This window comes from Dryobates pubescens, chromosome 5 (genome assembly GCF_014839835.1).
Source record: "Dryobates pubescens isolate bDryPub1 chromosome 5, bDryPub1.pri, whole genome shotgun sequence".
In the NCBI taxonomy this organism is placed as follows: Eukaryota; Metazoa; Chordata; class Aves; order Piciformes; family Picidae; genus Dryobates; species Dryobates pubescens.
Genome location: NC_071616.1, coordinates 10,503,122 through 10,529,171, shown reverse-complemented (window position 1 = coordinate 10,529,171; position 26,050 = coordinate 10,503,122). Strand labels below are relative to the sequence as shown.

The 26,050-nt window shown below is 47.4% G+C and overlaps 1 protein-coding gene across 2 annotated transcripts in view; it reads left to right on the top strand.

The window, feature by feature from the left end:
- Nucleotides 1-25,838, top strand: part of SUSD6 (sushi domain containing 6) — a 103,711-nt gene extending 77,873 nt beyond the window's left edge. For both annotated transcript variants that reach the window (XM_054161581.1, XM_054161582.1), the window contains 4 exons: nucleotides 15,431-15,628; nucleotides 18,688-18,826; nucleotides 20,001-20,422; nucleotides 22,163-25,838. In XM_054161581.1, the coding sequence (XP_054017556.1) occupies nucleotides 15,431-15,628; nucleotides 18,688-18,826; nucleotides 20,001-20,422; nucleotides 22,163-22,188 (785 nt within the window). In that variant the 3' untranslated portion in view covers nucleotides 22,189-25,838. The remainder of the gene's footprint in view (nucleotides 1-15,430; nucleotides 15,629-18,687; nucleotides 18,827-20,000; nucleotides 20,423-22,162) is intronic.
- The last annotated feature ends 212 nt before the right edge of the window (nucleotides 25,839-26,050 follow it).

The following is a 26,050-nucleotide window of genomic DNA, read 5'->3' as shown; positions in this document are numbered from 1 at the left end:
CTAGCCGTGCCCCAGTCGCAAAGCAAGTTTGCCTATAGCTGCACTGGGTTACCTCCCTTCTTTCCAAACCCCACTCTGAAGTTATTTGCATTGTCAGTAAATAGAGAAGGCCACATACTGAGTGGGTGTCAAGTTTCAGTGCGGGTTACACAGTCTGACACCATCTTTCCTACTGTCACTTTGCTAGCACTTAAATTGCCCAAGGCTGTTAACAGCGTTAGGCACTTTAGAAACGTGCATCACAACCAGGCTCTCCTCAGCAGAAGGAACTTCTTTGTTTTGAGGCTTAGTTCTTCAACCTCACTTTTGAGGCATCTTAGAGCTTTTGAATTATTATTCTGGACTGAGGGAGAATCAGCTAATCAGATCATGAAAACGTAGGTGAGATTGGTTGAGCTGCAGCATTAACTAAGAGTCTCTAAGACTTTGTGGTCTCTGGGAAAGCTAGATTTGCTATGTGGAGGTTGTGTAGTCTCAGGTGCCTCCCACTGGGAAAAGGATGACTTGCCCCCACTGCAAGTGGGGCAATTTTTGTTTTCCTCTCAGAAGTTGCTCAAGATGCTGAGCTTCTGTAAAGCTAGTAGAAAAATGACTTAATATTTACAGCCAGCTTAACCACATTGAGAGTGAAAATATGAAGGGTGCTGAAGAAAGGCTTTCTAGTGAGACAGGACTAATAACTCTTTGCAGTTCTGCCCAGCCGATGGTAAATGATTTGAGTGCTTGTTCTGACAAGTCCCATGACAGAAGTGAGTCATTCTTACCAGATAAACAAATCTGCCCAGATATTAGATTCTGATACATGCAACAGTCCTGAACACAGGCAAAGGGCAGAAGAGAAATGGCATGGCAGGATGAAAAAGTATTGCTGTGTGTATGTGTCAGACTGAGATTTTAGGATTGCTCTCCCTGCCTGCTTTTCCCAGCAAAACAGCTTGTAGACATGCTGCAGAGGGAATCATCAGTAATCTAAGGCTTTGAGCTTCCCAGTTTGGTGATCTCCTGTGTCTCTGCCATTACTCGATCAGCCTTGGCCCAACTTCCAAATTAGTACTTTTTGGGTAGGCTGACTCAGAGGCAAGAGCTGCTGCTGCTGAAAGGATGAAAAATGAACTGGCTGCAAAAGGCTCATTAGTGAACGAAGAGACCTACCAGGGCAGAGCCTTAACATGACTGGACTAGTGCAGGGATCTTTCAGTGCACACAAAAGAAACCAAGGCTCCTTTCTGAACTCTAAAATTCTTACTTGAGAGATTCCCATTTGCCTTCAGAGTTTAGGATTGCCTGTTGGGGAAGTTTGTGGTGTCTGCCTGAGTCCCACCTCACAAGGGAAGGGAAGCACTGGACTCCTACTGCTGTTAGTGTTACCAGGCAGGCGATCTATTGTGCAGGGCTTGAGTGGCCATGATGGAGCCCACAGCAGGGATGTTATTTGGGGCAATGGCCATAGAATGGACTTTTAATGCCTTGTTGGAGAAAGGAACTTGATTACTATAGTAGGCTGAAGTTAAGGAGTGGAAGCATTTTGTAGTCATGGAAATCTACAAGGAAATTAAGCCTCCTGAGGCACTGCTAAATTGCAGGCTTCTTGTCACTTGTTGGTAGAGATGAGTTTTGCTTGGCTGTATCCTGAAGGCATGTTCCCCCTGTGTCCTTAGCTAGCATCAGTAGAGGGGCTGTAGTTATTTCAGTCAGGGCTTAAAGACCAGGCAGCAGAAATTGGTCATCTCTGCCCTATCAAACCCTGATGTCCAAAATCAGCATGAACATGTGGCAGTTAGGCTTTTTCCTATCATGTCATTGTTTTCCTGAGAGCAGGACCCATAGTGTGTGTCAAGCTTTTATACTAAAAAGGCAGCCTTGGGATATTACTGTGTCTAAATTGAAAACACATCTTGAAGCAGGCAAGGAAACAGCAGGGTAAAGGCACAGGTTACCTTGGAACTGAGACCAGTTTCTAGTTTTGTAGATGCCTGGACAGAGGTGAGCAGGGGCAAGATGAGAAGTCAAAGCTGTGTGAAGAGTGTAAATGAAGTTTAAAATTAGGACCAATAGTTAAGGACAGTGGATGTTATTTGACTTCCAATGCCATGCTAATACCTTTTCTCCTCACCTGCCACCACACAGAAGATGCTGTAAGTTCCTGCACAACTGCCTGATCCTTTTTTGTAGGAATAGCAAATTGTTTTTTTAATGCAGTCTTGTTGCAACTTAATAAGATTGGATGAGCAGCCTGTGAGAGGAAGAGAGGCTCCTGATGAGTTGTGGCTGCCTCTGCCTGGTATGGCAAACACTTTCAAACTCTTTGTATTTCTTAATGTTGAGATTTTTAGCCTAATGTGACTTTTTAGGGGAAACCCTCTTAATCTTTGAAGAGAGAAGGGAAAAAACACCACAGAAGTAGCTGGATGCTACTCGTGACAGTGGGTTTGGGTTTCAAAAGCAGAATCATCCCATACTCTGCTTTTGAAACCAATTATGTGGAATGTTATTACAGCACTTGCTTAATTTTCTTCTCCAAACACATGGAAGTAATCATGTGGTGGCTGAAAGAAGGCATGGGGAGACCAGAAGCAGCCTTGGAAAACAAAAGCCAAGGAAACATGTGCCACTCTGAGAGCTGTGCTGTGCCCAGGGGGGAGAGCAAGTGCCTGCATCACACTGCTTGTTCTGAAGTGTCTGTGCAGCGGGCTCCAGCTGCAGCCCAGATGCAAATTGTTTATGCTGTCCTGCGAGGATGGGATGCTGGTCTTCATCCTCACTGGACCTCAGCAGACATGACCAACAGCAATTTTTATTCATCTGTGTGCTTGTGCAGCGAGATTGCTGTATCGGAAGATCTTAAAAGCACTTCTGCAGTTGTTCCTGCTTTGTTTCCCCTTCCTCCTTAATGTTGCCGGAATTAATTTGTCACCCCTGCCTTTGTTTAAAAGCAACAGGCTTTTGTTGTCTGATTTGGCCTTCTCCTGATGTCCAGAATGCCTGCTGTGGATGAGAGCCTTGCTGCAGCCAGCCCTGCTGCAGCCGGCCCTGCACAAAGACGACGTGAAGCCAGGTCTGGAAAACTTGGCAGTGCTCATCTTGGGGCCTTCCAGGCTGAATCATTTGGGAATGTGTCCCTGGGGAGTGTATTATAGGTGGGCCTAGCACAGGGAGAACAACAGAGTTGTCATAGTGAGTAGCATTCTACTAGGGAGGCAGACCTGCTGCTGGAGTGCAGTTGTGTTTTGGCTGCTGCTTTCCATCACAGAAATCTTCCTTTCACAGATGTGTGTTTAGTAAGCCCTGGATTTTGTGTCTTGGTTTTCCCTGCCTAGCATACAGCAAAGTCTGTGTTCCCATTCTGGAGCGGGGAAGGAATGTGAAAGGTGTAAAGCTTGGTTTTCTCTGCTAAGACTTCAGTGCGAGGGGGAGCTGCCTGGCTGAAACAAAGCTCTCTAAGGGGCAAGCAGAGAGGTGTATTTCATATCAGGACAGTCTGTAGCACTCTAGAGGCACCAGTGGCAGCTTCATATAGCCTAAACATTTCAACTCCTGCAGAATGTACCTAGAATTTCCACTTTAGAGCAAGCTTTGGCGCTAATGGTTTTCTTTATAGGGGAGAGACAAGCCACTGGGAAAAAAAATAAATGGTTATTTCTATTAGACAGACAGACAAGACTCCTAATTAATGTTGCACTAGCATGCTTCCTCTATGGCTGCCTAATCACAGCTGAGTGTTAATAAGCAGAGAGGTTTTTTTCCAACACTGTTGTAACATGTTAATTAAGATAATTCGGCTCCATGTGTCTCTCGAGTTACCAGATGGTGACTGCATTGGTGGAAGGCTGCAATTAGTGTCTTTTCTTGCTTGCTTTTTCTTCCCCTGCCCTGAAGGGGAAAAAGAGAAAAGAACAAGGCAGCTTTGGTGTGCATGGGGTGGCTGTGTGAGGGGGGGTGCCTGTTACTGTACACAGTGTAAGTGCTTGTGTCTAATTACATGAATGCAAAGCTATATGATTATATATACAAATCCCTTTGCTTTGGTTTCTTCCCATTTACTCGCATTACGATATACAGAAGACTAAGCCTCCTCTTCAGGGTATGTCTTTCCTAGGGGAAAAAAAGCACTTTCCCTGTAAGGCTGCAGTCCTGTTCAGTTTGCCCCTCTGGCTTCAGAGTGAGCAGCATCTGGAGCCAGTAAAGACAGAGGGTTTATTTTTCAGTGGAGTTTGGCCTCCGCTTAATACACAGAGCCCAAAAGAGGGTTATGTTTTGCAGTGTGTTCTTAGGAAAACCTAAAATATTTTAGGGGCAGGGTTGGTGAGAAGTGTGTGTGCTCACAATGAAGGCCTTTTATTGACTTCTGCCTCCTGTAAGTAAAATATAAAGAGGTCCTTTAGTCTCAGCTGTTGTGACTGGGCCCCAGCAGCAGCTGCAGTCTGGGGTTTGTCCCTCTGGGAAATGGCCCATCTGCTCATGTGCGAGGGAAAGCCAGAGTGCTGAAAAGGAGAAGGTTCAAAATCTGTTCTCCTGCTTCCAGTCCTCGTTTCTACCACAAAATGCAGGCCAGAGGAAAACCTGGGCATCTGGTAATGATGTCTCTGGCTAGAAATGCACTGAGTTCTCAGCTGCCTCCAGCTGGCAGGGGATAGTTTCAGTCTGGGTTTCTTATCAGATGTTGGATCTGCAGCTACTGTACTTCTATAGTGAAAACATTCAGGTTAGCACACCTGTGGGCAATAAGCAAGAAAAGAAAGAAAAAGTGAAACAAAACAAATAAAAAACACACACACACAAACCCCCAACCAAACCAACTCTCCACTAATCCCTGTGCCTGAAATGGGAGCAAGGAGCATGTTTCGTGCCCAGCAGGAAAGACTTACCTGCCCCCTCAGGAGAAGCCTTTCTAAATACTGCAAGAGACTGATGAAATTTAGTGTGCTAAAAAATGTCTCCCTAAATGTCCCCATGATGCTGGATATTGGGAGAGGGTGAAGTCTCAAGTGTGAGTCCCATTGGTGTGCTTCCTGGAGCCAGCTTGCCACAAAAAAAGACCCAGTCCAAAGCACGTGGTTCTTCATGTTTGGCACAGCCCTGATGTTACAAGCGGAGACATTTATCTGTAGAACACTTAATGAGCCCTTTCATAGCCTAATAGTGATATTAGGCTAGGAAAGTAGGTAGATCCAGACTGGATGCTAGGAAAAAGTTCTTCCCTATGGGGGTGGTGAGACACTGGAACAGGTTGCTCAGGGATGTGGTGGAGGCCTCATCCCCTGGAGGTTTTTAAGGCCAGGCTAAAGATGTGGCTCTTAGCAACCTGATCTAGTGTGAGGTGTCCCTGCCCATGGATTATCTTTGAGGTCCCTTCCAACTCTGACAATTGTGTGATTAATCCAAACACTTAAACTGGGAGCAAAATGCAGGAGTAGAGGGTGCATGGTGGGAAGCTGCTATGTTCAAAACCTGATTGCATCCAGGCAAACAGCACTGTTTGGAAACCTGAAGCTGTTTATCACTCAAGAGATTGCACCCTGACTAGCTGGAGCATGTGGGTGGAGGTGACTACTTTTCTATCTACCACTGAAGCCCATCCCCTTGTCACTGCATCCTCAACAGGAAGGAAGTTGTGGGTGGGCAAGAGGCAGTACTGCTGATCAAAGCCTGTCTAGGTGCTTTTTCTTTGCAGACCAGCTGCCTGGGAAGTGGTTTTTGTTTTGGTAAGTGATGGTGTTTCATTGACGTAGCTAGTCTAAAAAGGATATGAAACAGTAACAAACTCCTTTCTTGCTAAAACCAAACTCCGGAGGGAGAGCCCTCCTGAAGTGGCTTCTGCTGTTTATAGACTGGTTCGTGTGCACAGGGGACGAGAAGAAAAACAAGGATACTGCCTGTCTGGGTTCCAAACTGAAGGCAAAGCTGGCTAGTCTTCTCCCTCCCATCAGTTCTCTCCAAGCAGAAGACTCCTGCAGCCAAACGCCAGTCCCACCTCAGGCAGCAGTGTGTGACTGAAGGTCCTGATTTAAGAGGAAAAAATCCTGACCCCCAAGAGCAGTTTGTGGAACTTTTTTTGTTCTGCAGTCAGTTTCACTGCAACATACTTGTCTTCCCCTGCTCCCCCAGAAAGTGATGCAGTAAGAGGCTTGAGCCTGCCAGGTGTGCATGCTCTGTGAATCAAATAAGGGGTATGGATTTATTTATTCATTTGTTATTTTTACTCCTTGAGACAGCAAACCCCTTTTAGCCTGGACTCTTCAGGGTGTAGGTGGTGGGGCTCTCATGAGAAATTCCACAGGCTTGGACAGAGAATGTCCAGTCTGGTTGTTGGGAAGGATTTATGGAAGAGGTGCTTGGTGTGGAAGATGAGTTGCTTGCCAGTTTTGTGTGCGCCTTTTGCTTTGGTGTGCTACTTCTTAATTTCTTTTTCTCTCAGCAGGGTTTGAGTTCATCATATGCTTGGTAGGGATCAGTCCTGCTCTAACAGATGTTGTAGGGTTTGGGATAACCACTTCTCTAGGAGCAAAAAATGAAGTTTGAAAACCGTACCAGATTTTACTTGCACAAAGACTCTGGGGCAGTGTGTTCTGTTAGGTGCAAGCTGAGGCTCTGTAGTCTGCCTGCAGCACTGGGAGGCTGATGTGTTGCCTTTGTTGCTCAAGAAGCCGCTAAGTAAGCTTGGCAACTCTGGCTGGCTACCCTGCTGCTGTGGCTGACAGCAGTGACACTACTATCTGGTCGGGTCACATTCATGCTTCTCTGAGTAGCAGTGACAGAGGTTGGGAGTATGTCCAATAAATAGAGATCCAAGAATTGGGTTAATGGAGGGATGAATTGTTTCGTTATTGGCTTACTAAACAACCAGGAGATTAGTGGAGAGGCAGGGTAGTGCCCTGCTGGCAAGAGCTGAACTCTGCAAAGAGAACGCAAGGCCTTGCCTCCTGTTAGCAAACGTGTCCAGAGCTCTTGCTAGCAAATTCATTCTGTTGCTTCCAAAGGGGAAACCAATGTTCATTGTCACCCCTGAGTGGGATCTGTGGACAGGATTGTCAGACCCTCTAGAAGCCTAAGTGAGCATTATTGCTGGTCTCTGACTCGCACTTCTAGCTGTCTGTTTGGTCAGTGTCAGGCTGTCACATTTTCTTGTGTGAAAAAGCATTGTGTAAAAAAGATGAAGCTCTGGATATGAATTTATTAACTGATAGCAACTGGAAGAAAACCCCAAACCTATTGCTACAAGCCAATCCAGGACACTAAGAGAAGAGAAATGGTGACCTTTGTTTTCAGCATGGTGTTAATTAAACCTGAGCCTCAGGTCTGAGTTGCTGAAAACACACAGTCTCTGCCAAAGGCTTCAGATGCAGCTAGTGTTGCAGACCACCCATTTAGCTGGACCCAGGCTGAAGTAGGGAGTAGAGGAGGATTACTCTCATGGGTCCTTTAGGGAGTGTGAGGCTTTTTGAAGGTCCTTGCCAGAAGTTAGTAATAGCTTTTGTTGTTCCCTCTTGTACTGCAGCGATGGATGCACAAAACTTACCCAAGTTCAAAATCAGAGGCCTCTGTGGCAGGGACAAGTAACTGGAAGATGGGGATCTCTTGTGTTTGTTTTGGGTGCTTTTCTAGATGTGTTGTTTCTATGGCTAGTGGCAAGCCCTGGCTGACAGAACAAAGATGTCAGAACCAGAAACTTGAACAGAGAAGCTCTCCTTGCCACCAAGGAACGCACTGGAGCACAACTTGGAAGAGAATAAATGGGCAAAGGCAGTGACTGTGATCAGGAGGAAGCCTTCCTCTGCAACAGGAGATACCAAAACAGACAAAAAGACATACTTGAAGGCATGGCAACCTTTTTTAAGCTGTTCAACAAAACCCCTGCTGCAGAGGAGCTAAGGTAGCATGGGAAAGTTAGGATGCAGCTTCAGAGGGAACAGCATGAAGGAAGTGGTATGTTCTCTAGTACTGTGATAGTTTATCTGGGTGCTTATCTATTCTGCTTCACAAAGATGTTTGCTCACCAGGCAGGACATGATGGCATGAGACAATCATGACAGGTTTAACCAGACTAGCCAGGGGAATGTTCACCTTGTTAGATCAGGAGGATGGAAGTTGTCCACAGGATGTTTTTTCTCTTTGAGTCTTGATGATACTGGTTAAATGTAGTAGATCCTATAGATGAAGAAAGAGAAGTATTTAGCTTAGGATCTTCCATTTCCAGTCTTCACATCCCACAAATGTTGTGGTGTGTCTGAAAGCCCAGGTATTAATATATTTGCACAGGGCAAATATATGTTCAGGGGATCCAGTGAAGCAGTCATTGTTTACCCAAATTGCTTCCAAAATGCCTCAGCATTGACATGCAAGATGCCTCTGACGCTGCGCTGAAGACTCTCAAACATGCTAGAGCGCTTGTCTAGTCTGAGGAGTTTACCTGAGGCTCAGTCCAGCTTCCTCTTGAAGTTGCTGGAATTTTGGGCCTAACAAGTATAAACAATAACTTGGCCAAAACTGTTCCCACCCTAACTTTAGTGACCTCTGCCTCCTTCTGTGGGGAAGGAGAAGAAATATTACTGGATGTTCAGTGCAAAACATCCCTCTGTTAGGCAATGTTACACCCATCTGTCCACCCACCTAAGGTGAGCAATGCAGTAATTTGCTCTCCCTCAGTTACAAACTTGTAGTTATACACCACAGCAGATGAGGCTTAGCAATAGCTGCCCTGTTCTGCTGTTTATTTGTTACTTGTTGGTGTTTGGTTGTTTTGGGTTTTGTCTGTTCTTAATAAGAATGCATTCAATTAAGGAGGGTTTGGGTTTTGTCTCTGGTGGTCAGACTGTCCAGCAAAGGAGGTGAGGGGTTGAAATACAGTTCAGGTGCTTGGTGCAGGATAAAAAGGCATGTGTTAATCTTACATTGTAAGTATAAGCAGAGTGTGTTGTGCTTTGATCCTTGCCACAACAGGCTCATCTTGCTTGGGCTTTGAAAAATCTGCTTACCTATGGATTTCAGTCATGGAGACCAAGGCTCAACTGTGCTCCTGTGATTTGTCCTGAGTATGTAAAAGCCCTTACTTTCACCTCAGCACACAGAATACCAGTTACTTCCCTCTGTGCTGTTACTTCTGAGCGTGGCTTGGGTTTGTGCTGTTTCTACTTTGTTAGAGAAGCTTTATAGCTCTGCATCACACTGACATTCAAGACTGTGGGTCAGCTTCAGCTCAGCCAAGATATGGAAGATTCTGTTTATCCTTTGGTAATTAGGTAAATGAGTGGCATCTCTTATTGTCTCTGGAAGAAGCCATATTTCAATTCAATTGCTGTTATAATTCAATTCAATTGCAGGCTACAACTACCTGAAGGGAGGTTGCAGCCAGGTGGGGGTTGGTCTCTTCTCTCAGGCAACCAGCACCAGAACAAGAGGACACAGTCTCAAGCTGCACCAGGGGAGGTTTAGACTGGATGTTAGGAAGAAGTTCTTCACAGAGAGAGTGATTGCCCATTGGAATGGGCTGCCCAGGGAGGTGGTGGAGTCACCATCATTGGAGGTGTTTAGAAGGAAACTGAATGTGGTCCTTGGTTGCATGGTTTAGTTGATTAGATGGTGTTGGATGCGATGATCTTGAAGGTCTCTTCCAACCTGGATTATTCTATTCAAGAATTCGGTAGAAGAGAAAGCAAGTGGAGTTTTCTGCTACTAGCAGAGCCATGGGACAGGGATCCAGTGAAACTACAATGTGGTGACATTGTGGTTGCAACAAGAAAGAAAAAAGAGGCTCTTCGCTGTTACGCTGTGTAGTGTCAAGTTGGTCACAGCTATTCAAAGAATGTAACAGTTAACCCTTCTTGCAGTAGGACAGTATTTTCTCATGTGACCTAGACACAGGAACAAAATATGGTGCTTTCCATGATTTGATGGGAAACTGGGTCAAGGTGCATCCTGGCTTACTAGTTTTTTGTTGGTGTATTAAAAAATGGTGTATGTGTTAAGTACCTAGTATGTTGGCATGGCATTTGTAGAGACTTCCTGTCTGCCAATATGGAAATTACAGTTTCTTTACCTCTGAACAGAGTTCAGCAATGTTCAGAATAGTTGGACTTCTCATCTGTTATCTCCTCCTTGTTCTCTGTCAGTGTGTGCTGGCAGAGGACCATCTCTTCCAGGATACCAAACTTCAGTACCTCTTAGGAATGGGGACTTAAGGAGTAGAGCTCTGCCCCCTTCACACAGAGCACTGCAGTGCTCAAACCCACAGTTTCTGTGTGTCTTAAAAACTTCATGAATCAAGATGCTGGGAATAGCTTTGCAAGCTTAGGATGTCAGTAACCCCCTAGGAAGCTGATAACTTCTGTAACTTGGCTCATTTTCTCCTCCCTGCCTGGCGTGAACATTTGTTTTAAGATGTTTCATAAGCTCTGGGATACTTCCAAGAGGGAGTTGATGAAATTCCTGGGTGTTTCTTTGTGCTTCAGATGTAAGACGGTGCCCCTGTGAGTGTAGGCTGATACTGTTGGGAAGGGGGTCGATAGTTATCATACCTGTACGTAGTGTCCCACGCATGTAAAGGAAGGCTTGTAACCTTGTGGGAAGCTTCAGCATATCCACTACCTGCTGCACATCTTTGCAACCTGAAAGGAGTAAAGCTGGGGGTGGTGGGTTCGCTGTGTCCCTTGAAATCTGCCCAGATTTAATTGGGACTGAAATAGTGTGGGGGGGGAAAGGCAACCAAACCCCTTCCATGGTTTATATCACATGCCTCAAAAAGCATCAGTGTGCCAAAGCAAACAGCAGTGCTGTAGCCTGGGGCTGAGCCACCAAGCAGCTGATTTGTGAAGCATGGGCTGGAAGGAAAGATGTGTCAGGCTGTTCCCAAACAAGTCTGTGCTGAACCATCCTGAGACAGCCACACTCTGGAGTGCTAATAAACAGTTCTCACAGGCAGGCAGCTGTTATCCTCTGGCTGCATCTTCTGCTGACAAAGTGGAGCTGCTCTGGACACACATTCAGGTACCAGCTGGCACCCAGCTCAGTGGTTTAGTCTGTCAAAAGTGGTCAATAGGCCTCTCTGCCTGGTTCTCTATTGCCAAGGATATCCCAGTGCTGCAAATGTGGAGCATAAACTCTGCTGCTGTTTAGTGAGGGGTGTGTGGAATCAGACCCTACCTTTCTGCTGTCAGCCTCAGTTTAGAGCACACATAGAGGCAATTGAAGAGACCTATTGCAGCAGGTGAAAGCTGGAAGTACTGACAACTTAGGGACAGGTTGCTGCAGGGGAAAGCACTGTCCATCCCAAGCTTTCTGGGTGGCCTGTGTACACTGGGCTGTGCTTTACCAGGGAAAGGGAGCTGGTTCAGCAGGAAGCAGAGATGTTTGATGGTCTCTTGTTTTTTAGACACTGCCAATCCATCATCTTACCACCCAAGCCCTTGTCTGGGCTGTCTCCAGCAATCCTTCAGGCCATCAGCGCTGTCTAGTAGCCCACCCCAGATGCTCTGTTTCCCTGAGGATGCCTTTCAAAGAACAATTCAGGTGGTCTTTCAGGCAAGCTGGAAATGTCCCAAGATGTTCAGTCAGGTTGAGTGTTGGTGTTTTGGCTGCCTGATTCACATCTTTCAATCCATTTCCCCAGCACATAAACAGTGTTCTTCCATCACAGTGAAGGTGACATTTAAAAATACTCGTGATGCTCTCTGATGTTGTGATGACAAATACTCTAAAGAGGGGAGGGGGAAGGGAGAGGTGACTAATTCTGCAATCTCTTCCCTGTGTGAAGTGGACAAGTCAAAGACAACTGACTGAATGCACTTAGCAGCTGCTGCTTTCCTTTTGTATGCCAAGTGGCTGCAGAAGTGAGGAGGAAACTGATCTGCAGCTGTGTGGCTGTGCACCTCCTGAAGCCCTTGTATGAGGAAACCAAGCTGGAGTTCTGTAGGTGACTGATGCAGTGGTATTTCCAAGTCTTTAAGAGTGCTACTGCAATGTAAAGAAGTGCTTGTTTGTTGTTGGCTGGCTGATTGGTATACATTACTCAAAACCCTCATCTGCATAGGTGGCACTTTACAGTAGTGCTAAGCAGTGAGCTGCTGCCATGGGTATGGCTCGGGAGATGGGGGAACAGAGGGAACAAGCTCTGTTTGCTCCACTTGGTTAGCAGAAGGATGCTGAGTGTGGCTGCCAAGCAATTCCAGGTTCCCCTGGTGCAGCTTAAGACTGTGTCCTCTTGTTCTGGTGCTGGCTGCCTGGCAGAAGAGACCAACATCCACCTGTCTGCAACCTCCCTTCAGGTAGTTGTAGAGAGCAATAAGGTCTCCTCTGAGCCTCCTCTTCTCCAGGCTAAGCAGCCCCAGCTCCCTCAGCCTCTCCTCATAGGGCTTGTGTTCCAAGCCCTTCACCAACTTCGTTGCCCTTCTCTGGACACGCTCCAGCAAGTCAACATCCTTCCTAAACCAAAGGGCCCAGAACTGGACACAGGACTTGAGGTGCGGCCTAACCAGTGCTGAGTACAAGAAGTTCTACACAGAGAGAGTGATTGCCCGTCAGAACGGGCTGCCCGAGGAGGTGGTGGAGTCACCATCATGGGAGGTGTTCAGGGGGAGACTTGATGGGGTGCTTGGTGCCATGGTTTAGTTGATTAGGTGGGTTGGATTAGTTGATAGGTTGGACACAATGATCTTGAAGGTCTCTTCCAACCTGGTCTGGTCTATTCTATTCTATAAAGTGGTGTAGGGAAGCACAGCCCTATGAGGAGAGGCTGAGGGAGCTGGGGTTGCTTAGCCTGGAGAGGAGGAGGCTCAGGGCAGACCTTCTTGCTCTCTACAACTACCTGAAGGGAGGTTGTAGACAGACGGATGTTGGTCTCTTCTCCCAGGCGGCCAGTACCAGGACAAGAGGACACAGTCTCAGGCTGCGCCAGGGGAGGTTTAGGTTGGATGTTAGGAAAAAGTTCTACACAGAGAGAGTGATTGCCCATTGGAATGGGCTGCCCAAGGAGGTGGTGGAGTCGCCACCATTGGAGGTTTTCAGGAGAAGACTTGATGGGGTGCTTGGTGCCATGGGTTAGTTGTTTAGGTGGTGTTGGATTGGTTGATGGGTTGGACTTGATGATCTCTTCCAACCTGGTTTATTCTATGTGTTCTGTGTATTCTATGTATTCTAAGTTGTCGTCTCTGCTCCTGAGTTTTGGCAGCTGCTGGCAACAGTAGCTTTTCACCACAGCTCTGCTGTTGCCTAGTGAGGTGCTAGTTGTTAGGCTGCGGGGAATATTTCTGGCACTCAAATAGGTCCTTGCAATTGAGCAAGAAACTCCTCTCCTGGGCTGCAGATGAGGCAGGGAATTTGTCTGTGTGCCATGAATCTGGTGCTTCAGCTGATGGTTAGTGTCGAAGTGAAAACCTCGTAAGGCAGAGGGTTAAAATGTTGGTTAGAAAGTGGGAAATTACTGCACAAAGGAAAGACAAAAAGACACAGAAGAGGCAACAGTTAATACTCTTGAGCCATGGAACAGTGGCTTCTCTGAGGCTTAATTGAAGAATAAATTTCCTCAAGAACAAAGCCTTCTTGAAGAGCTGCTGCTTAGACCCCTGTTAACCTTTTCTTTCAAGAAGTAAATTGAGTTGCAGTTTAAAAGGCTGGCAGAACTCATACCAGAGGAGTTTTGGCTTCACTCAGCACTTCATGTCAGGGTTTACTGGCATTTCGAAGGCACTACCTATATGATGCATTCACACATGTGAGCGTGGTTCAAGGGTCACGTTGCACTGTAGCAGATTTCTCCGCAGTGGCATGAATCGCTGAAGCTTTCTTTTGCTGCTTAAGTCTTGCCCAAGCTCCAGTGACTTGGACTTTGCCCAGCTCTTCCTCCCTGCTTGTTCCACACTAAGTGAACACTTGGAGGCAGAATCTGGCAATATGTGCTCCAGAGCGTAAGGAGAGGCTTGGACCACCATGCTGTGATCACAGCATCACCAAGGTTGGAAGAGACCTCAAAGATCATCAAGTCCAACTTGTCACCACAGACCTCATGACTAGACCATGGCACCAAGTGCCACATCCAATCCCCTCTTGAACGCCTCCAGAGATGGTGACTCCATCACCTCCCTGGGCAGCACATTCCAATGGCTAACAACTCTCTCAGTGAAGAACTTTCTCCTCACCTCCAACCTAAACTTCCCCTGGCACAGCTTGAGACTGTGTCCTCTTGTTCTGGTGCTGGTTGCCTGGGAGAAGAGACCAACCCCTTCCTGGCTACAAGCACCCTTCAGGTAGTTGTAGACAGCAATAAGGTCTCCCCTGAGCCTTCTCTTCTCCAGGCTAAACAATGCCAGCTCCCTCAGCCTCTCCTCATAGGGCTGTGCTTGAGGCCTCTCCCCAGCCTTGTTGCCCTTCTCTGGACACATTCAAGTGTCTCGATGTCCTTCTTAAACTGAGGGGCCCAGAACTGGACACAGATAGAATAGGGAAGGGAGGTTGGCTGGGTTTCCATTCTCCAGAATATCTCAAGAGGCATCTCCAATGCGTTTGCTTTTGTGAAATTTGGGAAGCTGATGTAGATTTCAAGAGAAAAGTTTGGATTCCTCCCTCTTTCATCCAGGCAGCTACATGGTGTCAGCAGGGGGTATTGGGATTACTCTGCAGGGTCACTGTGACCTGCCAGAGGAAAGGCAATTCTAAGCAGTACAAATATTCTGTTTTCCATGCAGTTTCCTCATTTGTGGTTGGTTGGTGTTATTTGGATGGCTACTGAAAATGCCATGTGAAAACTTCTAGCAGGTGTTATACCTATAAGGATAAGGGAGACACTGGGAGAAAGGTGAAGCTCCTTCAGCACTCCAAGCCTCACATAAGGTCAACAGGGGGGCGTTAGAGATGTCTTTAATGTGACAAATTCCTATTTAAAAATAGGTTGGAATACTTGGTTGTGCTGCAGCAAAACTCTGTTCCCCACGCTGCTGGTGGCATGCCTGTGTGAAATAGCTAAAATCAGTGTGCCCATGCAGGCTTTCCAGGTGCCTTATGGGGCAGCTCTGTATCTTGATGTTGCTGCAGTCAATGAAGGAGGCAAGCATGGCACGGTACTACAGGTGCAGTGTCCTGCTTCTTCGGTTCCCCTCAGCCTCTAGTGAAACAGCTGTGGGGAAGAGATAGCAGCAAAGGTTTTCTGGGCCTCTCTCGTGTGGAATCTCTGTGTCACTGTTCAAAAATGCCACCAGTTTGGTGCTTGAAAACTGGATTGTCCTACTGGCATAACAAGCAGTGTTTAGCATTGCAGAAGACCTGTCAACCTATCAGAGGTGAAACCGAGCAGTGTTCTCTGCTGATGTGTTACAGCCTTTCTTCTCAGTTCTGGTTGTTTCTTAGCTTAGGTGGAAGGTCTGCCTAGCACCACTACAATGTGTCTGTTGTGCCACAGATCTCATCCTCTGAGATGCCCTCCATGATGCCTTCTGTTTTTTTCCAGATTGTCCCCAGCCACCTCAGCCTGAGAATGGAGGCTATAAATGCCACCCAAGCCCCTGCAACAACCCTCTGACTTCAGGCAGCGTCATAGAGTATCTCTGTGTGGAAGGCTACATGCTGAAGGGAGATTATAAATACCTGACCTGCAAGAATGGAGAGTGGAACCCAGCCATGGAAGTCAGCTGCAGGCTCAGCCCGGGTGAGTGCTCCCTGCCTCCAGAGGGACAGACAGAATTGCCCTTGCCCAGATTGTCCTTGAACACTGAGGCAGTGTGATGCTGAGGAAGTCCATACAGCTGCCTCTCCTTGCTCCAGCAATTCCATGAATGTGGTTCACAGTCTCAGTTCTTTATTAAAACAGCTTTTCTGTAGCAGACCATGAGATGCAGGCTCAAAGTCCCTCACACAAGGAGACAACCCATGGAAAGTAGTATGAAGAAGGCAACTTAGTACTTAAGTGGAGCCTCTTACTTCAACAGCTGTCATCCCAGAAATAGGGGAGGCTCTAACTGAAACCTTTCCCATGCTACCTGGTTTTGTTCCTGAGGAGTCTGACAGTACCTCCCCCTCAGTGGTCTGCCTCTCTGTGTGTATGTGTAGAGCCAATCTGCCTTGCAAACGGGGCAGTAAACCTCCTGTGGCACAGAGCTTGATGATTCTGCTTTTCACTGCACTGGCAGGAAAGAATAGAGTAGAATTAACCAGGTTGGAAGAGACCTCTGAGATCATTTGGTCCAACCTATCACCCAACACCATCTAATCAACTAAACCATGGCACCAAGCACCCCATCCAGTCTCTTTCTAAACACCTCCAGTGATGGTGACTCCACCACCTCCCTGGGCAGCCCATTCCAATGGCAAATCACTCTTTCTATGAAGAATTTCTTCCTAACATCCAGTCTAAACCTCCCCTGGTGCAGTTTGAGACTGTGTCCTCTTGTTCTGGTTGCCTGGGAGAAGAGACCAGGCCCCAGCTGTCTACAACCTCCCTTCAGGTAGTTGTAGACGGCAAGAAGGTCTCCCCTGAGCCTCCTCTTCTCCAGGCTAAGCAATCCCAGCTCCCTCAGCCTCTCCTCATAGGGCTGTGCTCCAAACCCCTCACCAGCTTTGTTGCCCTTCTCTGGACACCTTCCAGCAAGTCAACATCTTTCCTAAACTGAGGGGCCCAGAACTGGACACAGGACTCAAGGTGTGGCCTAACCAGTGCTGAGTCCAGGGGAAAGGACCTCTGGAGATCTGGTCTGATCTCCATGCTAAAGCAGTGTTGTGAAGTGCAGAAAGCCCTCAGATTAATTTAGCATCCTGAAGGATCCAGTGACCTTATCAAAAATTTGGGACCTAAAAAAGCAAAAATCTAACTTAGTGAAATAAACATTGCTTTCACAGCACAGGCTTTGAAACAACTGGCCAGGATTAGTGGTGTCTGAGGCTTAATTAACAAGTCTTACTGACAGGTTGGAGAGGAGGAGGAGGAGGAGGTGGGAAACTGTAGAGAAGGCAGCAGTAGGTCTTAAAATGATTGGTAATGGGTAAGATCCCACCTGCTCCATGTAGAGTGTACTTGAAGTGATGCTGAAAATGGATCCTATTTGCCATAGGCAAAAATGTACCAGACTTTGTTTTTTATGCTGGGGGGAGGTCAAGTTACCTCTGAAAAAAAAAATTGAGAAAACTAAATTCCAAACTACTAAACCTGCAGTTGGGGTTTTGACCCCAATAGAAGATGCAGAAAATGCAAGCTGGCTTTCCAGCTTACATGCCTGTTTTGGGCTTAGATTTCAGGCTGTAGACTTAAACAGTGGTCCTCCAGCATTTTTCTTCTGCTTGCAGAAGTTGTTCTTCCTCTCATTCCCACCTGGATGTGTCTTGCATTGCTGGAGCCCTTTCTGAGTCCAAGACAAGTGCAAGTGCAGCAGGGAGTGTTCCCCACCCAAGGCAAGGTGGTTCCCTATGAGGACTCAGTGGCTCTGCTGTCTTAATCATAGTATCAGTCAGGGTTGGAAGGGACCACAAGGATCACCTAGTTCCAACCCCCCTGCCATGGGCAGGGACACCCCACACTAGATCAGGCTGGCCAGAGCCTCATCCAGCCTGGGTGGCTCCAGGGGTGGCGCCCCAACCACCTCCCTGGACAACCCATTCCAGGGCTTCACCACTCTCATGGTGAAGAGCTTTCTCCTCACATCCAGCCTGAATCTCCCCACCTCCAGCTTCATTCCATTCCCCCTAGTCCTATCACTACCTGATATCCTGAGAAGTTCCTTCCCAGCCTTCTTGTAGGCCCCCTTCAGATACTGGAAGGCCACAATGAGGTCACCTCGGAGCCTTCTCTCAAACTGCCTTGTAGTTTGAGACCCTGCTCCCAAAGCGTGTGTTGAATGTAGCAAAAGGGGATTGAGGAAAAAGGTCCTGAATGTGAAACACAGGATGGCATTTGCCACTGGGAAGGGGAGATTTCTCAGATCTCCCTAAAGATGGAAATTAAGGGCAGAGGCAACATACACAGACAGTCACTTGCTCTAGGGAGTATAGCGTTCTAGGCATGATCTGTAGGGCACAGCAATACCAGCTGCAGGCTGCACTCCCTGCTCCCAGTTTATTCCTATCTTGGGAGGGACCTTTAAAGGCCAAGTTGATTATTGTACAATCACCCAGCTGAGGAAGGATAGGAAGGGTCCTGAAGCAGTATCTGCCTTCCCTCTCTGTTCCCTGGCATTTGTTTGTGTGAGAGAAACTGAATACTTGCTGCATCTTAACTATACACAGCTGGGTGACTTCCACCCCTTCCTTTGGGAGGCTGTTCCATTAGCCAAGAAAAAAATGTTACATGGAATTTTTCCTATTGTTTGGCCTAAAATATCCTGCTTATTGTGCTAGACAATTATTGGTCTTGCTGGTGACATCAGGACTATTTTGGCTTTAGCTCAGCCAGATCTATATAAAACATGACCCTTGCTGCCATCTATTAGTTCCCATGGCCTGTGTGCACTGTTTTTCTGTTTGGTTTGTCTTTTTCCACAGGACCCTTGCATGAGAATGTTTTATTTTAGGTTCCCTTTATAGGAGAGGTATCAGCCTGAGTTCTAAACTGTCCTCTAAGAAACAGCTGATGTGCCCTGACTGTACAGAAACGTGGGCTCCTCACCTGTGCACCCAAGTGTAGCTCCTGAGAGAAGGCAGTGTGGATGCTTTTTCTTCCCTTGGGCAGTGATTTAAGGAAGCAGATCCTTTTACCTTGTGTTCCTCTTGATTTTCTAGAGAAGGACTCTCCTCCAACAATTGGAGTGCCCACGCTGTCCATAGTAGCCTCCACGGCAAGCTCTGTTGCCCTGATTCTGCTCTTAGTCGTGCTGTTTGTTTTGCTGCAGCCAAAGCTCAAGTCGTTCCATCACAGCAGGTAAGTGTGGCTGGAGTTTGTGGCTCAGAGGCATCCTGTTTCTGTGCACCACAAACCCATTGAAGTGCTTGGTTTAGGCCTTCATTTTGGAGCAACTTGCCCCCTCGCTTCTCTGCTCCTGTTTTAATCACCTCAGTGGCACTTCTGCCCCATGGTCCAGCAGGGGTCTGGAAAGGTGGTCTGTGATGCAGGTGCAGTCCCCATTCTAACACACCATCTGAGAGGCTTCCTCACTCTTTTTTCTCTTGGCTTTGAATGTGAGAAGTTAATGATCCCTACTAGCCTGGCTACAGAGAAGTCTCCTGCCTCTTTTGGCCTTGGATAGCTACCAAAGGATGTCTGGATATGTACATGCACCCCACCAGCCTGTTTTGTGTGATCCTGTGCACATGAGTCCAGGCAATACTGCTGGTTAGATACATGTGAAAATCTGCCACTGTTCCCTGCTGTGGGTGGAGAACCCTCCTGGCCTGGGTTTGTGGATGAGAGAAGGGACCCAGCTGAGGTCAACAGGGTCACCAGCTACTAGTACTTCTTCAATAGAGCAGAGAAACGGCTGTCCCACAGCAGCGAAGCTGAGATTCTGGAGAAGTCCAAACCACTGGAAAAGACAAATTCTGTCTTGGGACTCTGATTTATGAGTCTGAGTGAGTCACCCTGGGCCAATTTAATAGCTGTCTGCCCCTCTCTGACAGAGGTTATCTTGCCAGCAGCAAAGGTGGCAGAACAGGCAGTACTAGGTGTGGCAGTGCAAGAAGTCCAAATCAGCAGTGGTCAGAGCTCTCTTTTTGTATCTGTCAGCTGTGACAGTAGAAGGTTCTGAGTCATGATCTTTGTCAGCTCTAGCTGTGGAGGCTGGTGAGGTGGGAAGCAAGGTAACCTTTTCAGCTCTTGCTGCTAAATCCATTGAGCACTGTGGATTACAGCCCTGGCTGATGGCTCTGGCAGTTCACAGTAGGGCTGTGCTTGCTTGCACTTGTTAAACCACCACTTGTGTTTGCCTGTTCTCCCCAGATAAGTCAGTGGTGAGCATAAGGTTTCTCTTACGGGAGGTTAATGGAGTTCTCAGGAGCATATACTTACTTTTTTATGTGTGTGTGTGTATATATCTCAATCCTTATTTTTTTCCTTTGTTTTGTTTCTTTTCTCCTCCTTCTCTCTTTCTTTCTTGGAGGCGAGACCAAGGTGTGTCTGGAGACCAGGTCTCCATCGTGGTGGATGGTGTGCAGGTGGCCTTGCCATCCTACGAGGAAGCGGTGTACGGCAGCGCAGGGAACTGCATCCCGCCCTCCGACTCCCGGGTGCAGATCGTGCTCTCGGAGGGAGCTGGGCAGAACAGAGCCAGGGAGATGCAGCAGCAGGACCAAGGGGCTTGCAGTAGCTCTGAAAGAGAAGACGAAGCCCCAGGACATTCTGGACTATGTGAAGCCAGTGGCTCTCGGCGCTCTGAAACCGTTCTTGTGCATCAGGCTGCCACCTCTTCCTGGGTAGCTGGCATGGCTAGCAGTAGACCTGTACACAAAGAAGTCCAAGATTCAGAAAGCAGTGACATACAGAGCCTTTTATCACTCACTTCCTCCGAGGAATACACAGATGGTAAGTGGCTTGGGCAAGGAGCACTGAATGAGACCCTTAAAAGAGTAGGTTCTGTGCTTGACTGCCTAGGGTGAAAATGACAAGGAATGTGTGCCAGGCACCAGAGGAGCTTTTGAAAAGAGGTGTTCCAGTCCCCACGACATGTTTCACAACTTAGATGTGCAAAGTGTTTAATGCTACCTTCTGAAGCAGGCAGCACTTTCAGACTGAGCGTCCAAGACAATCTGGAGAGGCTGTTGAAGTTCTGCTTCTTCACTCTTGTCTTAGCAGAGGATTTGCAGAGAGATGGCAGCCCCCAGCACCATAGTGCAAATGCAGTAAAATAGCTGTGTTTGTGGAAAACAGGTTAGTGGGAGGATGTGTCTGGAATAAAAATCCTTTGAGATGTTTGGGCTCTTTCATTTCCAGACTGTTTTAGTAAACAGCTTACTGCTCCGGTGCATACAGTGCAGCAGCCTGAGCATGTGGGATAACCTGAGAGGGATGTGCTTCAGTTCACTGTGCAGGGCAGAGGGACAAGTCTTTTAAACAGTCACTGCATTTACTTTCTTCACTTTTGTCCTACCCTGAAGGAGCAGCTTTATTGTGACAGAGCTGATGTGAAGCTGCAGCTTAAGGTAGCTTCTGTACAAACTGTGTCTTAGGAAAGAAGTGTAACTAGCTTGTAGTTGGGGCAGAACCTCTTTGCCTTGGTATCAAGCCCTGCAGCTGTAGTAGTGCTGCCCAGAACCCATGCAGTAAAAAAGTTAGAGGGGACTTCCACTCTAAGGTGGAAAAGGAAACATGTCCTGAGATACAGGCATTAGATCCACATCTGCTGTGTGAACAGCAGAAATCCCAAAGTGAAGCTTAACAAAAACTGTGTAGAAATTAGAGGGTGTTACCACTGCACTGTGTCATCTTTAGCACTGCCTGGATACAGGTATTGCCTCTAAGGCTTCCTGTGTACAGCACAGGAGACCATAAAGTTTGTGTTTATGGCTCAAAGATGAGAAAGCTGCAGCTACTGGAGGAGGATGCATTTCTCCAGGTTAGGTAAGGGCAAGGGTAATCCTGGCACTTCCAGGTATTGCTGCCATGTAAGAAACATGCCTCAGATATTTTGAGGAGCTAAAAGATTGATGAGGCCATGGGAAAGAGACTCATTTGTAAGGGAAGTGACTGCCTTCATCTAAACAACACGAGTGAGGCTTGACTGGGAATACTGTATCTTGTTGTGGGGACCCCCTGTTCAAGAAAGATGTGGAGAAACTGGACAGGCTCTGTTGGAGGTCTGCCAAGGTTGTCAGGAGCTTGTGAGGAGTGACTGAGGGAGCTGGGCTTTAATCTGGTGAAGCAGCAGTTGAGGGCAAAGCCAGCAACTGATTACAATTAATTTATAGGGAGTTGATAAAATTGTGGAGCCAAACTCTTCTCTGCCAGATGATAGAACATGGGGCAGTGGCCACAAGCTGTAGCTTGATAGGTTCATATCAGACATTAGGAAAATATTTTGTGCTAGGATCAGATGGACACCCAGAGAGGTGATGGAGTCTCTGTCCTCAGAGGACAGAGGGCTAGGCTGGAGCAGAATCTTCCGGTGGTCCCTTTTGTTCTGTTGTAATGCCAGGAAGACCCCTGCATTACCATCTTATAGAAGCCTGTCTTGCTTTTCACAGTAGCTTTTCTGGTATGTGTTGAGCTGCAGAGGTCTAACTAATGTTTTTCTCCTTTTTGTTTTTTCCTCTCCCCACCATTCAGATATTCCATTATTGAAGGAAGCATGAGGCCTGCCGTGTTTGTCTAGCCTTCTCCCTCTTGGATCTCTTCCTCCCTCTCTTGCGCCTGCCTTCAGGACAGAAGCACTCTGTGCAGCCTTCCCCATCCTTGCAAGCTGTGCCCTGGATACCTCCAAGCAGAGATGCCCTCAGCTGAAGATCCAAAGGATGTTGCCAGGTTGCCTCGTGGATGCACCAGTGGAGTTGGTGCAGCGCTGGCTTCCCCATTCCATCAGCATCAGGGGCTCAAGGAACAGAGCAGATTTGAGCTCTACTCTCCTCTTCCCCAGCCAGATGTTTGACAGCAGTCTCTGAGGAGCTGCTCTTCTCTCGTGCCTTTCTCCTCCTCACACCGGCTTGTTGCAGCTTATCAGCCTTTCCAGCCCTGCTGCTGCCCAGAGGGCAGGGGCTAAAGCTACCTGCTCACTGGCTGCAGACACACTTGATATATAGTGTATATGTTACATAGGCTCTTCTTCCAGCATCCTCTGTCACAGGGCAAGACAAAATGCATCACTGGGACTGAAGCTGGACTTGGGAGGGATCCCAGTGAAGGGGCAGCTTGTGATGTCTAGGAGCACCTCAGATGAGATGGACTGTGATGGCTTAGCTGTGCAGTAACAGTTCACTGAGAATTGCTAGAGTGCTGAAGGCTCGGAGTCCCAAGGTGTAAACCATCTGCAGGGGTCCATTCCTAAGCATCACCACCACCTTTTCCTTCCTTCTCTACCCATGCAGCCCACTTAATTATGCTGCGTTTCTAGAAGCTAGGACTGGGACTGTACTGCCAATAAAACAATCCTTTTGGCTTTGGTGTGGTGCCAGAGCAGCTCCTGTATTAGGTGGTAGAGGAGCCTTGGAGAGTTGCAGCTGGCTAGCAAGGTCCAGAAAGCTTAGAGGATGCGACTTTCAGTTAACCCCACTCTGCTGGCCCCATTCACTGAGAGACATCAGGACTGGAACCAGATTTGTGGCCCTGCCCTCCTGAATAAGCTGTGTGTCTCAAAGCTCTTTCAGTTAAGGTGGTTCTGCACAAAGTCTTGGATTCCTTTGGTCAGATCTCCAGGCAGAGACAGCCCTTTTGAGATGTAATCTGGGTAACTGCTCTCTGAGGCTTGTGTGTCCTGCCAGCACCACACAGCATGAGTCTGCTGTTTGATCCTAATGGGTTTCATTGGGCCCACAGAAGGGCTTCTTCCTTGTGGCTGGAGGTGAGCAGCATTTATAGTACACAGTTGCCTGTTTCTGTGGGGGAAGTTTGGCTACATTGTCAGCAGTGTCAGAGGACACCATAACTTATTCCTGATAGCAGGGAAAAGAAAATCCAAATTGCATATACCTCTGTCCCCCCCAGCAAAAGTTACCCCCAGCAGGTCAGAATGTCCTGGTGGTTGTTGATAGGACTCTCTTTTTGCAGGAAGCCACATCCATCTGGGCTAGGTGATCCAATCACAAAAGCATTCTCTACACCCAGGAGGTCTGGACACTGCTCTGTGGGATTTCAGCAAGAAGTTGGTTTCTTAGATGCATGTACCCTGTCGTAGCTGTCTTGAAGTAACCAGGGAAGTGTTTGCCCTTTGAGAAGCTGCTACATTTTTGAGTTGAAGGAGCAAAATGTCATGGCCTTACACATGGTGTGGTAATGTACAGGTAAATAGGGATGCTGTCTTCACTGCTTTGCTTTTGGTTTACAATCCTCACCATCTTGGTTGCTTTAGGAACAGACTGTCATGGTTCTTGGTATCAGTGCCACAACACCTTATATATAAAATCCTTCTGTCTGAGCTCCAGTTCCTGGAAATGGAGCTTGGCCGTAGTATCCAGCTACCCACTGCTGCTTCCATTCCTGATTAACTGTTAAATCCCAGGACAGCTGGGAGAGCCTGTGCCTGTGGATGGAAGAATCCCGTTTTCCCCTATCTGTGTTTCAGAGGGATGTTATTAAGTTAAAAATGCACTGCTGCATACTCCCTTCCCTGTTATTGATGACACCTTGCATTAACACAAGGATTTGATAAATGCATTTGACAGTGCCATGTTCTTTGGCAGTGGGCCGCAGTGTCTCGGCTTCAGGCACTGTGGAGGGCACATGTTTACACATCTGCTGTTGGAGTTTTAGCAGATAAGTGTGGGGAGCTTTGTGTTTTGGTTTTTACTCCTACCTTGGACATGGTCTAAGCTCAAGCACATTTCCTCATCCACTGGTGTATCAGGGCAGATAGAGGGCTCAAATGAATGTAATCATAAGGGAGCATGGAGGGAAGACTACATGACTTCTTTCCTGCTACCTAACCAAGTTGAGGCAGGAGGAGTTGCTCTTTATGCATTTAAGGTCCTGTCTACTCGAACTGACCCTCAGCAGTCAAGGTATAGAAGTCAGGTACATGCTGTCTTCCTGCAAGAGACAGTGCTTTAACTCAGTGTAAGCACCAGGGTGGTGAGGGAATCCCGCAACGGAACTGGAGGCCTGACCTTGCTGCTGGAGTGCTTGCTCCACCAGCAGAATGCATGTACCAGGTCACCCTACCTCCTCCCTCTGCTGTTGTAAAGCAAGCAGCTGTCAGTTTGGAAGAGAAAATTCAGTCTGGGAGAAGAGGTGGAAGCAAGCTGCACAGAAGAGTGCTTTGATTTAGTTTCATTTAGAGAATTGTGGGAAACAGCTTTCATCAGAAGAGGGGGGAAGTGCAGAGGTGGAGGAAAATATGCAAGTGTAGATCTTGTGATCAGGCATAACAGGCACCTTCTGTTGGCTTGCTGAGGGTAAGTCATCAGCCAGCTTCTGCTGTGCAGTGCTTGCAGGAAGGCCTGTCCCTTGCAGCAGCACTTGCAGGAGCAGGCCCCCAGGACCTGGGGGTATCGGTCTGGGGGCATCCCATTTGTCTCGCTCACATCTTCAGCTGTGGAGTTGGTTTCCATATAAAATGAGGTAGAATGGCTGCAGAGGAACCAGAGAGGTGTTTACTTGTCAATGTTTTTCGAGGGGGAGGGGAAGCCAAGCCCCACTTGACTGATTATCAAGTGACAGTTACTCATTCATGCTTCTATTAATTATGCAGAGGCTGAAGGGTTGGGGAATACTTTGGGCAGGGACTTAGGAATAACTCTAAATTGCACAGTCCTGTCCTTACTGCTGGGAGCTAGGGCTGAGGCTTAAAGATGCCTCAGTTGCAAGCTCTGCTCAATCTCAGGAGCATTCATTACCCCTGAGCAGAGTTTCCTCTTGTCATCTTCTTTGGCTCTTGGTATGTGCAGCCTCAGTGTCATAGATGGGGAGCACAGGGGCTCAGCCTTGCAAGATGTGATGCTGATTTATTCTTTGCCATTCTTTTCTTTTATGATGGGGCCACAACCTCCTTGCCTGTTTTCCCCCACCTGTGTCTGGCAAAAGAATTGCAAGGGAGGCTTTTGACATCGTTTTTGTATTGAAGACTCCCAACCTAATCATCTCATGCTCTTGTCATGCTGGATCCTGTGACATTCTAGGACATTAAAATGATACAACAGCATTGGAAAGATAGAACAGCACTTATGTTAAACAGTTGTGTTACTTCTGGAGTCTGATAGGTCACAAACCCAGGGCATCTCAGAAATGTGGGTGCATTATGTGCAATAGGAAAGAAAAACCAGCCCTCCTTGCTCCCTTGCAGTTGCATAGTTCATTTGTAGGGGGTGGTGGTGGTTGTTGTTTGGTGGTGGGGGGTTCTGTTTGGTTTCTTTTTGTGTTGGTTGGTTTTGTTTCAAAAAAACCCTAAAATGCAACCTACTGCAGTGTTTACAGCCCAGGCACTGCAGAACTGGACCAGCCTGAGAGCCAGAAAGTGAAGCTGACAGTAAGGCATGGGCAAGCGAGGCAGTCTCCTGTCGATCTGCA